This window comes from Chiroxiphia lanceolata, chromosome 6 (assembly GCF_009829145.1).
Source record: "Chiroxiphia lanceolata isolate bChiLan1 chromosome 6, bChiLan1.pri, whole genome shotgun sequence".
Taxonomy (NCBI): Eukaryota; Metazoa; Chordata; class Aves; order Passeriformes; family Pipridae; genus Chiroxiphia; species Chiroxiphia lanceolata.
Window position 1 is genome coordinate 26,176,301 of NC_045642.1, and position 12,766 is coordinate 26,189,066.

The window sequence follows — 12,766 nt, forward strand, 5'->3', positions numbered from 1 at the left end:
CCGGGGCAGCCCCGGGAAAACTCAGCTCGGTCCCTGCTGTCAACCCCGGCCACCTCGCTGGAGCGCTCGTTCGCCACCGATTTCGGAAGGGCGACCGAGCGCCTGCCGATCCCCGCCGTGCCCGCCTCCCTGCCGTCACTCGTCCCGCTCGCCCCCTTCCTCGGTAGGCTCCGTTATCCGGTGTCAGGAATGGGGCCGGGCCGGCCTGCGGCATGAGCGCCCTCGGAGCCGGGAGCTGCGCCCCGGGGGCGGCGGCGGGGCCGTGCCGGTGCCCGCCTGCCTGGCAAGCACCGTTTTACTTTTGCTTTCTAGCCGGGGCCAGCCCTCGGCGGGCAGGGCAGCTCCTGCCTGCCGGCCCGGCCGCGGCTGCAGGGAGCCGCGCCGCCCCGTCCCGCCGCCCCGAGGAACGGCCGGGGGAGGGGGACACGCGTGGAGATGGGAGCAACAAACAAACTAACTAACTAACTAACTAAAACATGGTGGTTTTAAAACATTTCATTCTCTATTGTTCGGCCGCCGTAGAGAGCTGCCCTGTGGAGAGGCGTCTGATTTTCGAGGGAACTCTTTCTCCCAGTGTGAGCGCCGTAAATATCTCAACAGATGCTCGGCTTGTTCGTAATCAGCTCGGCTCCTCGGCGGGCAGCGCGGCAGCGGCGGCGGCGGCGGCGGCGGCAGCAGCAGGGTATTAATTCGGGATATGAGGGCTCTCCGCAACATTTGGTTCTTTTTTCCAGAAGGGAAAGATGGAAAAGGGGAGGGATCGCCCGTGAGTCTGACTGACAGTTTACATAATGAGCTTGTGAGGATGCGAGGCAACTATATAAACAGCTCGAAGCCAAGCAAGTTTTCCATTTACTGAGCGCTGTTAGCACCGGTTAAAGGAGGAGCGGTTCCACACTAAGCACTCCCCTCCGCGTCTCTCACCAAACCCACCCGGCTCTGGAGTTTATAAAGGCGACGACAGCGATCAGAGGTCGGCGGCTGGCTGCAGGATTAATTCCCAGAAGGGAACGGATCGACACCTGGATTTTTTACCTTCCGATTTCTGCTCGCGCTCGGGGAATATTTGGAAAAGCAGGTTGCTCCAGGAGAATCGCCGTGACGCCTCTCTTTTCTCCCTCGACCGAGAAGCACTTGCTTGGACCATTTGAGGAATACAGAAGGAAAACTAAACCCACTAAGAACTGAAACCTCGAATAACACAAGGATGACAGCCTTGCGCATCTTTGGCTTGACGTTTCTGTTAACGATTTTGCAGCAGGTAATCGCACATCGAAAAAAAAAAAAAGGGTTCGCGAAATGTAAAGTGGGTGATGAAAGCAAGTTTGCATGGCAAAGCCGGGTAAGGTCTGATTTGGCTGTTTTGTGTGTCTCCCCTTTGTGCAGAGGGTGTCCGGCTCTGGCGTCTTCCAGCTGGAGCTGCACGAATTCGTGAATAGCCACGGATCTCTGGCCAGCGGGAAGCCCTGCTCCCCCCACTGCAGGACCTTCTTTCGCGTTTGTTTGAAGCATTTTCAGGCAGTGGTCTCCCCGGGCTCCTGCACTTTCGGCAGCATCATCACCCCAGTTCTGGGAATAAACTCCTTCAGCATCAAGGATACAGAGAGATTTGACAGCCCCATTAAGCTGCCCTTTAACTTCACGTGGCCGGTGAGATTCTGCTTTAAACCCGATTGTGATGGTGGGGCAGGAGGGTGGCAAGAGCAGGCTAACCGCGGCGCGCTCATAACCTATAATGTAAACAAACTACTTTCGCCTTTAGACTTACTTCCAGAACTTCCTCAAAAAAAAAAAAAAAAGAGGGAAAAAATGCGAGATGAAAAAACTCATCCAGATCAGAAGCACTTGGGATAATCAATGTTATTAAGTGAAATAAGTCAAGGGGCTGGGGGGGGTGGGTTGAAGGTGGGGATGCGTATCCGTGGTCTAAAGGAGGGAAGCGTGTAGTCGCGGGGAGAGAGCACAAATGCGGGACCCCACAAATGCGAGGCAGGGCAGGGGTGGGGTGCGGGGGTGCGGTGGGGTGCGGGGCTGACGCTGGTTTCTTTCCCGCAGGGAACCTTCTCCCTGATCATCCAGGCCTGGCACGCGCCTGCCAACTACCTGCCGGAAGGTGAATATTGCCGCGCGCCGCCGGCAGGGGGAGCTCGCGCGGCGGGAGCGCCGCTGGGCCCCGTCCCGAGTGCCCGTCCGTCCCCCCCCCCCATTCCCGAAACGCCCCCCCGGCTCAGCTGTTTATACTATAACTCCACGGCTGGCTTTATCCCACCATCAGGAGCCGGTCCCCCAACGATATCCATCAGGGGCCGCTTTGATTCTGCCCCAGCCTAATCTCCAACACAATTGCGTTTCCTCCGGTTTATTTTTGGCGTGGGAAAGCGAGGCGGGCTGCGGTGAGAAAGCCGGGAGCTTGCCAGCGAGCCCCGGCCGCCTTTTCCTGTATTTTACACCTTGCTCGAATTCCGCCCTTTGGAAAGGAATAATGGCTTTGGGATGTTTTTCTGAGCGGAGAGGAAAAGGATATTTCACAGCAGCCCTCGCTTTCACAGGCCCCTTGCCCGAGCCCCCTCGGCTGGGGTTTGCACACCCCGGTGCCCACCTTTTCGTACCCTTCCATGCATTCATAGCCACACGCGTGCCTTTGTATATGTATGTATAAATATATATATATATATATAAATACGTGCGAGCGGAGTACCCCGGGAGCGGCGGGGTGGTTCGGGGCGGTCTCCGCGGCGCGGGGCACTGCAGGCGGCCGCAGTCACTGACCCGCACCCGCTCTCCCGCAGGCTCCCGGCCACCCCCGGAGGAGTGGCTCATCAGCCAGGTGTCGATCCAGCGGTCGCTGTCGGTGGGTGAGGACTGGTCGCAGGACGTGCACCAGGGCCCACTGACCCAGCTGCGCTACTCCTACCGCGTGGTCTGCAGCGAGAACTACTACGGCGAGAGCTGCTCCCGCCTCTGCAAGCGCCGCGACGACCGGTTCGGGCACTACGTGTGCGCGGCGGACGGCAGCCTGGCCTGCCTGCCCGGCTGGGCCGGCGAGTACTGCACCGACCGTGAGTACCCACCGCGGGGAGCGGGGCGGGACGGGCAGCACCGCGGGCGTCCGGCGGGGCTGGAAAGCTCACAGAGGCCTCCCATCTCCCGGGACATGTTTTCACGCCGACCTCTCCACTCCCTGCCTGGAGAGACAAAGTTGTGCGCTGAGGACTTTGCCCTCTTTGGCTGCAGCCACCAAGTCTGTGCTGCACCTCTGCGAGCCTTAGCAGCGAAGACAGTCTTGGCTGATAGCCCTAAATAGCAGTATTGCAAGGTAAAAGGCTAGCAGCTTGCTCACACACATGCTTCCACCATTCCTGCTGCCAGAGTATATGAAGCAGGTGTTGTGGTGTAACAGTGGGAATCTTTACTCTGAACTCAGGATCCCGTTGGGTTTACTCAGTCTTTCATTAGCACTAGCCAAAGCCGTCTTCTCTTGCTGCTTTTCTTGCAAGAGTTCATGTTTGTTGCATAAACAGAAAAACTAAAGGACAATTTGTCAAGTGTTGGCTCTCCTTGTTCACTTCCTCCTGCTCCAGAACTCCCTGTACCAAGAAGTTTTAAAACAAAGCTTTGAAAGTGCAAAACTGTTTTTTCAAAGTGTTTCTTTAAAGCTGGCATTTATCCTTTAGAAGTGTGTTCTGTAGTGCCATGTGTATTTACCTAAACATTTATGCTTTTTTATGTTCTCTTTCCAGCCATCTGTCTGGCCGGATGTACTGAACAGAATGGATATTGCAACAAGCCTGGAGAGTGCATGTGAGTAGATGGCAATTGCAATGTGAACATCAGTTAAAATGTCGCCTTGCAATAGAAACTTAAACTCTTCTCCATGTCATTAATGTTTTAATTTGACTTTTCTTCTAGCTGCCGTCCTGGTTGGCAAGGCCGCTACTGTGATGAATGCATACCCCATATAGGCTGCCGTCACGGGACTTGTAAAACACAATGGCAGTGCATATGTGATGAAGGATGGGGTGGCCTCTTCTGTGATCAAGGTTAGTTCTGAAGGTTGCACTTACATATCTGGACTGGGTACTCCTCAGTACCGTACTAAGGAATCTGACCCATTGGATCTAGAATTAAATTTCCACAAGGTACACGTTCATAGGCATCATTTTGTGCCACTGCTGCCTCAGATACAATTCTTGTAGTTGTAGTAATTTTGTTAGAAAACAAGGAAACCTTTTTGGTAGGTGCAGTTTTTCTCTTGCAAAAGAAGTCTTTATCTTGGAAAAATACCTAACAATCTGGATGAGTGTTGAACAGGCGAGTTTTCTACCTGCTCAAGCTAGGTTTAACTTATTCCCTGTACAACTGTAAAAATTTACTAACCAGTTTCCAGCAGCAGTAAACACCATCATTTGGGCCTTCCTTATTTTGCATACAAGGAAGTTAACTCATGTGATAAGTCTGGAGCATGAGAGAAAAATCATATAAGCAAGAATGAAAAGTACAGGTTCCATTTTAAGGTACACCAGACCACTTCCACCTATTCAACCCACTGAATCACTGAACCATAGCCAGCTGAGCAGTCATGTCCTCAAGGCCATATATGCACTGCTGGCACTGAGATCATTAAGTGCTCAAAGCAGGCTAAGTATTTTCAGGACAGTTATAGGATTAAGATGGCAAAGTCTGAATTAAGCAGGAAAAGTAAAGTTGCAGATTTTTTTTCTGCTTGTAGTTATTTATTAACCAGTTGTCTTCCAATTGCTCTATGGTATTTATAGAGATAATAAAGTTTTTCTACTTATGTCCTATGAACTTGTGTGCTTAACCTCTGTCTCAAATTTAAAGGAGGAAAAAAAAAAAAGAAAACCGTTGAGCTTGGCAGGGCATTTGACAGTTTAATGTACTAACATCCATAAAAGGAGAATATGATAAATAAATAATAAAAGTTTTCTAGTGTTTGTTTAAATCTCCAAGCCAAAACATCTTTTTTTTTTTCCTCTGTGCCTCTACAGAATGTGCATCAACGCACACACCTTTTAAAGGTGGGGCTCACTGTTTTAGTATGTGACATGTTCTACACAAAGTATCTATAGTGCTGTGGCATATCTTCCAGAGAACACACACTTATGAAGTAACTTTTCCAATTTGGCACCTAAATCCCATTGCAGCTAATGGTTTTAAGTCCACAAAAGAGAGAGGGTATAGCAAAGCACTAGGAAAGTTAAATTTTTGCCAGCTCTCTCAAAATTCAGAGCTCACGTATTACAGTGATGGATATGGAGAAATATCTAAAATCACTGATAATCTGAGACATATGATTATTACTGATAATAACCTGGATAATAATCTCCAGTATTCCTTTTGATAGCAAAATGATATGCTTTACTGGAAATCGTGTCTTTTTTTGTTGACTACAGTGCAGTTTTTGTGTGTATCTTTTCCCAGCTGTCAAAGCTGTGTTCTCTAACTCCTGGTATCTTTGCAGATCTGAACTACTGCACTCACCACAGACCATGCAAAAACGGAGCAACTTGCATGAACACCGGCCAGGGCAGCTACACGTGTGCATGCAAGCCCGGCTTCACTGGTGTTGACTGCGAACATGAGATCAGCGAGTGTGACAGCAATCCCTGTAGGAATGGCGGTAGTTGCACGGTAGGGGCGTTTTAAATGTAAAGTCTTTATGTGAAGCAAACCCCAGTATACCTTTTCAGAAATGGTTCTGTAACAACATAATGGGAATTCGATAGGACACAGGTTTCATTACTGACGCTCACAACTATCATACTGAACCCTTTCCGAGAGGTGTCACAGGAGGAAGTCTGTTACAGGAGGAGATGTATCATCTAGATTAGAACTAGTCAACTGATCCTTAGGTTTCTGTGGCAGCCATTATGAGAACTTGGCAAGATCCAGGGTTGGTGAGAGAGCAGATCTGTTAAAAATAAGCTTCTCAAACCACAGTTCATAGAGAAATGCACTAACTCTGTATGTTAGTAGCAAATAAAAGAAAGCTTCTGCTTTCTGCTGTGGGAGGGTAGTGTCAGACAATATGGGGGCAAGCACCTGAAACTTTCTGTGAAATAGGATCCCGCACTTTTAGATTCCTGCGGTTTAGTATTTCAGCATGTTTTCGGACCCAGTCAATGATAGATTCTTTACCAATGATGGAATGGTAAAGACTGATTGATTATAGATATCAAATGTAATCTGTTGCATGTTTAGATTAAAGCTAATGGCACAAGACCCCACCTCCTTTCTCCCAAGGCCTTGGACATGAACGAAGAAACAGTTTAGTTATGATCTAAGTGGTGGGACTTACCCAAGCCGAAGCAACTTAAACCTCTGTAAAATAAAAAAGGGCTCTCAGGCTGAGGATAAATGGCCTGATCACAGCTGTGTATGTCAACAACACATACCATTCTGCTCTAGGAGGACCTCAGGGATCCCATTAGACAGTAGTGGTGTTAGCAGTGTTTTTGTCTAGCTGCCTGTAGGCTCCCTACAACTACATCTGCTCTGCGTGTGTAGCTGCATGATTACTCCTGTACTCTGAGTACGGATGATTCACAGCTCCAACCCTCACAGTCCAGCCTGCAGTTGTTTACTTTCCAAATGTCACTTTTGCCACATCAGGCTGTGCATGAGAAGGGACTGAACAGCACTTGCTGCCAACCAAAAACGAGCATGCAAGCAGCTATCATTTGGTGTCATTAAATAACAGCGGCGTAACGTTGTGTTTTACAGGATATGGAGAATGGTTATCGCTGCCTGTGCCCCCCTGGCTACTATGGCACCCACTGTGAGCACAGCGCTTTGACATGTATAGATTCTCCGTGCTTTAACGGTGGCACATGCTTGGAAAAAGAACAAGGGGCCAGCTACAGTTGCGTTTGCCCTTTCGGCTTCACAGGGTCAAATTGTGAAAAAAAAGTAGACAGGTGCACGAGCAACCCCTGTGCAAATGGTGAGTCTTTTTATCAAAAAATCTTATGTCCTTGACTCATTTGTGCTTTTCAGTGCAGAAGTGATAGAAATCCAATCTGACCTCTACTCTTCCTCTAGTACATTAGTCCCTCTCCCCCACTGTATTCCACATCTACCCTAATTTTAGTCTCTTGCTGGTTGGGGGGGTGGAGGCTTTCACTGGCATTTTCTGTGCAACAAAACAATGCACAAGGTTTATCATGTGATAGGGAAGATGGCAGAACTAAATTATTACATATTTAGAAGGGGCATAATTTTAAAGCATCATGATACAATTAGAGAAAATAGAATGGACTTTTAGATGTGCAGTTGTTTTGTAAAATAACTTCCCTCTTCTTGAGGTAGTATAACATGCTGACCAAGAAGAGGTTTAGATTTCCAAATGAAGTCCATTGCAGACTAATTTTTATTTTCTGTTTTTTCCTCAGATGGTAGTTGCTTTTACCTTGGGCAGATTCGTGTGTGTCGTTGTCGGGCTGGTTTCTCTGGTCAGAAATGTGAGATAAACATCAATGATTGTGCCAGAAACCCATGTTCCAATGGGGGAACTTGTCATGACCTGATCAACGATTACACCTGCACATGTTTGCCAGGCTACAGTGGCAGGAACTGTGACATCAAAACCAGAGATGAATGTGCTTCTGGGCCGTGTGAGAATGGAGGCACATGCTACAGTGGACTTTATAGTGCCAACTTTGTCTGCTACTGTCCTTCTGGCTTCATGGGCAACCGCTGCGAATTGCCAGTTTATTCAGTGCCCGTTACACTTCCTCCTAAACCAGTCCCCTGGATTGCTATATCTATGGGGGTGGGTCTGGTGGCTTTGCTCATACTGTTCTGCATGATAGCAATGGTCATCAGGCAGATGAGGATGCACCCAGAGCAGGAGTTGGAGACAATGAACAACCTTTCTGACTTCCAGAAGGACAATCTCATTCCAGCTTCCCAGCTCAAAAACACCAATAAAAATAAAGACCTTGAAGTGGACTGTGGGCTGGAGAAATCAAACTACAAACCCAAGAATCATAAACTGGACTACAATCTGGTAAAAGACCTGACGAGTAGAGGGACACCGGAAGATAAATATTACAAAAGTGAAAAGTGTTTAGGAGAGAAGTCTCCTCTCCGACTACACAGGTGAGAATACGGTCTTGCTTCTACTCTTTCTTAAAGCCGCTCCTCTTCATACCAGTGTAGGAGCAAATGAGAACAGGGGGAAAGAGAAACCCCAAGCAGATGATACACAAAACAAAACAGAGTAAAACCAGGAATCTTCGTACTGGATTATGTGTGTCACAGCCAAGGGATATCCTTAGCTGTCAATTAAATGGAGTGTTTGTGCAAGGTGCTGCTAGTATGGGTACTGTAAATGGACCGGGAGTGGCTAGGTCAGTGGTGAAATTAAGAAGTGTCTTTCCTTCCTCAGTAGATCTTGGAAGAAGAACAGTTAAGGCATATAGTGATTAAAAATAAGAAGGCAAGATGATCTGCCATGATAGAGTTAAAATAATAACTCCTTTTCAAAAGGAGAAAAGGGCTAGTATTCACTGGCTTATCAGTCTTCTGATTCATGTACTGAAGTTCTTATCTAGGATCTGCATGTGGCTGTTACCCTGAGGGCTCTGAGGAACTCTGTTAGGTTGGACATGGCAGAAGCATAGGAAGACAGTAACTGTTCCACGTCTCTAGTATAATGTCCTGACAGCATACAGAAAGTGTGAAATTTGATCCTCTGCACTTCCCTCCCACACCTTCATGGCTATCTCATTCCACCACTCCATATTCATGGTAGATTTTGAGAGTCAGGCTTGTCACTAGTCAGCTAACATTGTTTTCTCTCTGCCCTGCCTTAGTGAAAAACCAGAATGCAGGATATCGGCGATATGCTCTCCAAGGGATTCAATGTACCAGTCTGTCTTTGTGATAACAGAAGAAAGGAATGAGTGCATCATAGCCACAGAGGTAAGTAAGTACAGAGGTGGACAGGCATAAATTTACAAAGTAAAGGGGTAAATTATTCTCTAGTATTGTATCTGAGAAAGTTACTCTATTTCCAGGGATCATGATGTTCCCAACATTCACATCTCATCTTCTGTGGCCCACACAGAGCATATATAAGGGAAAATAAAGAAATTAGCATCTCTGATTTTACTGAACCAGAGATTTTGAGCTTAGATAAGTCAGTGGTAGATGAAAACACAGAACATCAGCCCATAAAAATTCAGCACATTGTACGATTGGTTCTTCTTAAATAGGTGGTCAGAAAAAATGAAAATAATAATCGTTCTTAGGCCCACTGATGTAAAGCCGTGCTTTTTCTTGTAACTACAATGGATAATCTGTGGTCTGTGGAAAAAGGCAAAGATATAGATTTCCAGCAGAAGATGGAAGGTAGCTGAACGTATTAGTGGATAGGCATAACAGCCATTTAGGAAGTCTGTAATGAGGTAATTTCAATCTCTCAGTATTTAAGCTCCAGCTAAATATTCTCTAACAGAAGTTAATGCTGTTATTGATAAACACATCTAGATCTTTATGTTATATTAAAAAGTTGGATGCACAAAAAGAAGTAAGGGCTAACATTGAACTTTCAAGACTTTAAGAAGCTATTAAGGAACCAACTAGTTCCTGAAGAATTAAAGACCCTTTGGAAAAAGTCTCAATGGAAGTTAATGACGATTTGGCGTTTACCAATACCTGCTTTCTTCAGTGTAGCCTTCTTTGGAACTAGTTTCAGACCGTAGGAAAGAGAAGCTTGCTGTGCCATACAGCAGTGATCTGTGAAGTCAGATCTGCAGGATTCTGTCTCCCTTTCCAGTATGGATATCAGATTTCCCCTTGAAAGGAAGCTGGAACACAAGTCAACCGACAATATTAAAAGTTTAAGACTAAGTGAAAGTATTTTCAAAGATACAAATGACAGCTAGATGCTTCATTCCCATTAACTGACCTAAATACTATATCTTCCTTTAAAGATCTTTCTGACTGAAGCCAGCCTCCTAAATTTATGTCAGGCATCTCCAGAAAGTGTTTTTATTTTCAGAGTGACAGCCTCTGAAACTTCTCTCCACATCTTTCAGGCTTAACGCTTCTAAACACAAGCTATTTAACTATACCATGTACTTTTTACAGAGCCCTAATATCAAGCACCCATATATGTAAGCATTCTTTCCCTCGGTCCAGGTAGAGAGGTCACTCATCAGACAGATGACTATTTTTTTTTTGTGCTGGTGATTCTTTGTCTCTGGACCCAGCTGAAAACATTGACCAATGAGAGTTAAACTTCAGTAATGTCCGATTTAAACTGCTTTGGTTTGACATACAAGAATTGCAGTGTGTTAGTTCTGTACTACTCTGTATGCTGTGATTCCTTCTCATTCATTCCTGGTGTTATTTTATATCCTGATAGGTATAAGACTGAAGATCGGTCCATTTGCACCTCAGATTTGGTAATGCCAGTAGATGGATGTTCCTGCTGCATTGTTTACATTCAGAACTGGATTGGACTGTTTTTAATTACATGCAACTTGCTGCTCTCAGGCGGAGGATGGAACTGGGTGAACTGGACAGACTGTGAATTTCCTGAAAGATGCAATACACCTTTTTGTTCTTACTGCCCTTATTTGAAATTTGACACAAGAAATCTCATTGGCTTTAGAAAAGGGGAGGCAGAGGGAAGAGAGAGGTTAAAAAAGTTGGTGTTTTAAAAGATGCTGAGGCCATTTCCTCATGGACAGACCCCTGGCTTTCCAGAACTCTGATTATGGGAGGTGCTGGTAGATGAGGAGGCACATAACAGTCACAGATGTTGCCATGGAAGGTGCGAAGCAAGACATATTGCTATGCAGATAATGGATACAATATAAACGAGGTCTCCATTTTTTTCTGGGTATAAAAGTGCCTAAAATGTGTCAAGAGAATCTAACAAACCCAAACAGACACTTGACTGCTCTTCCTGCAGTTACCTGAACAGTACTGGGCAGGAGTGGCTGATACTTTCCGCTACACTTCTATTTGCATCTCCTCTCTCCTGCTGCATGTACTGGAGACTGTGTAAGAAGCAAGAGGAGGAAGAAAAGAAGAATGCTGAATTTACATGTCATCTCATTTGGTGATGCTTTGGAGAACTGATTGACTCAAGCCACTCTGTGGGACATGATTTTTGTGAAGTTGTGATAAGGAATGTGTACTGCCTCTTCCTCATTGATGAGGAGGAGACGTGATCCTAGCTCTATATAAAGCCTTACAAATGCGTTTAAAATCAATCAGCTCCTAGAACCTTTATGTGCTGAGCTGTCTCAGCTGTTTTCATGCCCTTTGCACTACCAGTGATTGTGAATAGACATTACTTCTCTTCTTCTCCTTCCTCGTTCTTTCCCCCTCTGCCTTATTTTGACACAAATTTGGGGGTTTATGTTGTGTTTCTGAATTAGGTGCCACATTTTACTGCAAATAGTCTCAAAATCACAGCTGTTACTTTCTGAAGAAGCAGCAGCAGTGTGACACAACCCACCCACCCCCCATTTCTCCATCTGGTTGCAAAACTCCAACTCCTGTCCTTTGTCCCAGTTCTAAATGCCCAGTAGCGAAGCACCCACTGAGATGCCCTCTGCCAAGACAGGTGGAGATTAGAGTCAGAAGGTTCTAGGCTCATCCTGTTTCTCTCATACCCACCCACTGCTACATGGAAAAGGGGAAGCTTGTCCCTGGAAACCAGAGGTGTGCAGAAGCTCTTTTCTTATATACATATTTAGCACAATACTACAGGACACTCCAGTGGAAAATGCTGTGACACTAGTGAATGAGACCATGGCATGGGGCAGAATGAGGAGGGAGAAACACCATCTCTTCAAAGAAACCTGGACTGTGCTATCTCTCAGACAGTGATATTCCTGCCCTTGTAAAGCCTGTTGTTGGACTAGCCCATCTACTCCCTTGAACTGTGCAGACAAGACCCCTTCATATTGTCCACTACTGACCTTCTGCTCTGACCACGTAGGACCACTTTGAAGATGACCTTCAGAAATCAATAATATGGGTTTTAGTTTGTCTGTTTGTAGTTTATTTTGAAGACTAGTATTTCAGTAATTTAAAGAAAATCAGAAGCACTGAACTTTCTACGTTTTATAACATTATTTTGTATATAATGTATATTTATAATCAAAACAGAAGTGTAAATATGTTTATTACTTCTCATGTAATGTTTTTAATGTGATGACAAAGTTTGAATTTTATTTTTTTTTTCAAGCAATGAAAATACTTTCCTGCTACTACAAAGTTTATTGTGGTTTGTCCTTTTACACCTGTTATTCTGTGACAGTCAAAGTTAGTGAGGTCCCCCAGAAGTAAGCTCGCTTGCTTGCTCCCTGCACTCAGGCCTACATTTACATTTTGCACACCAGCTTATGTCAGCTGCTTTTTATAAAATGGTTATGCTGTTAACTAATGTCAGCAAAGTTGTTCATCTGAGTGGCAGTCATCTGACATTTTGAAATGTTGTACATATTTATATTGTGATAGATAACATTTAAAATACATATATACATATATATATTCTCTTGCTATAGTGTGGGACTGAACTGTCAGGAAAGTTATTTTTATTAATGTTTCACTCTTCCTATCTCATGACAACTCATGGCATGGAAGATACAGATTTAATACCATTTCGAAGTGGCTTAATAAATGTGCTGGCTTGGGGTTCCCTTACAAAACAAAATACAATCACTATCTTTTTTAATCTCATTTCTTTAAATACTTCCAGTAAGATCCAAATCTTGTCCTC

At 45.5% G+C, this 12,766-nt stretch overlaps 1 protein-coding gene across 2 annotated transcripts; it reads left to right on the forward strand.

The window, feature by feature from the left end:
- The first annotated feature begins 470 nt into the window (after positions 1–470).
- On the forward strand, positions 471–12,257 carry DLL4 (delta like canonical Notch ligand 4). 2 transcript variants are annotated; one of them, XM_032691878.1, is made up of 11 exons: positions 477–1,261; positions 1,387–1,650; positions 2,056–2,113; positions 2,790–3,059; positions 3,741–3,801; positions 3,910–4,040; positions 5,483–5,652; positions 6,745–6,964; positions 7,413–8,121; positions 8,838–8,946; positions 10,394–12,257. In XM_032691878.1, exons 1-11 carry the CDS (start codon positions 1,208–1,210, stop codon positions 10,397–10,399), a joined length of 2,052 nt encoding a protein of 683 aa, XP_032547769.1. In that variant the 5' UTR covers positions 477–1,207; the 3' UTR covers positions 10,400–12,257. The 2 variants fall into 2 exon arrangements, with proteins under 2 accessions (XP_032547767.1, XP_032547769.1); XM_032691876.1 differs by lacking the exon at positions 10,394–12,257 and having other exon boundaries at positions 471–1,261; positions 8,838–10,169.
- The last annotated feature ends 509 nt before the right edge of the window (positions 12,258–12,766 follow it).

Bases quoted from the DNA above. Each gene is read 5' to 3' on its own strand.
- DLL4 (XM_032691876.1), top strand. From the start codon at position 1,208: ATGACAGCCTTGCGCATCTTTGGCTTGACGTTTCTGTTAACGATTTTG. The intron at 1,262-1,386 runs GTAATCGCACAT...CCCTTTGTGCAG, and splicing joins TGTTAACGATTTTGCAGCAG to AGGGTGTCCGGCTCTGGCGT. The intron at 8,122-8,837 runs GTGAGAATACGG...GCCCTGCCTTAG, and splicing joins TCTCCTCTCCGACTACACAG to TGAAAAACCAGAATGCAGGA.